General features: G+C 54.7%; 1 protein-coding gene across 1 annotated transcript; it reads right to left on the minus strand.

The window, feature by feature from the left end:
• Window positions 1-957: 957 nt before the first annotated feature.
• ETH_00035300 (uncharacterized protein) lies at window positions 958-1,455 on the minus strand (the record flags this gene model as incomplete). Its single annotated transcript, XM_013379150.1, has 1 exon — window positions 958-1,455. The coding sequence occupies one exon, from the start codon at window positions 1,453-1,455 to the stop codon at window positions 958-960; it is 498 nt and encodes a 165-aa protein (XP_013234604.1).
• Window positions 1,456-1,568: the final 113 nt, after the last annotated feature.

A 1,568-nucleotide genomic window follows, 5' to 3' on the forward strand; every position in this document is an offset into this window, starting at 1 on the left:
CACCAGAGCGCCTGCGCGGTATCTGCTAAACCCTAAACCCTAAACCCTATATCCTAGAGCTTAATAATCGAAATTGTAAAAATAAACTCACTGAAGACTTCTACAAACTAAGAAGACAACTTGATCTCGCTGAAAAGCCGAACCCCCTTAAACCCCAAGCCCTAAACCCTAAACCCTAAACCCCAAACCCTAGCTACGTTATTCAAAACACCCTTCAAGCCGCCTATACCCTAAGCCCTAGCCAATCCATTTTTTATCAGTTCAAAACAACTCTAAACCCTAAACCTCAACTCAGCGCGTTGTGCTGCTGCAAGCCCCGTCGCCGGCGTCTAAACCCTAAACCCTAGTGCTAAACCCTAAACCCTAGCGCTAAACCCTGAGCCTCGAGCCCCAGAGGCCTAAATCTAGACCCTAGATTAAAACCCTAGATCCTAAACACCTAGATCTAGACCCTAAACCCCGAACCCCCACTTCTAAACCCTAGGTCCTAAACCCTAAACCCTACTTCTAGACTCTAAACCCTAAACCCTAAGAGGCAAGATGCAGGCCTCGAAGAGCCTTTAATACCTAATTCTAAACCCTAAACCCTTAAACACCCAGTTCTAGACCCTAAGCCCTGGAGCCCCTAAGCCCTAAACCCTAAACATCAAATAAATAAAGAGGTATGTATGGGGCTGCAATTACACCGCTGCTGCCGTTACTACTGCTGCAGCAGCAGAAGCAGCAGCAGCTGTTGCCGCTGCAGCAGCTGTTGCCGCTGCAGCAGCAGCAACAAAGGTACGTAGCGGGGGCCACGCCGATGCGTGGCAGTGCTGCTTCCGCCAGCAGCAGCAGCAAGTGCTGCTGCAGCACATGATGCAGCCGCTGTTGCTGCTGTTGCTGTTGCTACTCTCGCTGCTGCCGCTCCTGCTCTTCACCCTGCTGCTGCTGCTGCTGCTGCTGCTACTTAGCCGCTGCCTAGCGATTGGCCCAGCCACTCCAGACCGACTGCAGCTCTCCTCCGTTAAGAGTGCCGCCAGTGGGGCCCCCCGGGGGCCCCCCTTGCTGCTGCTGCTGCTGCTGCTGCTGCTGCGGGTGGGCAGCAACGGGCTGTGCAGCAACGGCAGCAGCAGCAGACCCTTGATGGTCTCCCACTGCAGCATGCTGGTCGACTTTAGGCTGCTGCTGAGTGAGGTGCTGCTGCTGCTGCGGCGTGAGATGCTGCTGCTGCTGCTGCGTTAGGTGCTGCTGCTGCTGCTGAGTGAGATGCTGCTGTTGCTGTTGCGTAAGTTGCTGCTGTTGCTGCTGCGCGAGATGCTGTTGCTGCGTAAGTTGCTGCTGCTGCTGCTGCTGTTGGTTGAGGTGCTGCTGCTGCTGCGACAAGTGCTGCTGGTGCTCAAGGTATAGCTGCTGCATCTGCTGCTGCTGCAGCTCCTGATTCAATTCTGCTTCCTTATAACCTTGCTGCAGTGACATTCTCAGTTCCGCCTCGGGGAGGAAGCAAGAAGCCGGAAGCGCGCCCACATACGAACTGCAGCAGCAGCAGCAGCAGCAAAAAAAAGAGGCAGCAGCAGCAGCAACAGCCGCAT

This window comes from Eimeria tenella, genomic scaffold (genome assembly GCF_000499545.2).
Source record: "Eimeria tenella Houghton genomic scaffold, Eth_scaff1494, whole genome shotgun sequence".
NCBI lineage: Eukaryota > Apicomplexa > Conoidasida > Eucoccidiorida > Eimeriidae > Eimeria > Eimeria tenella.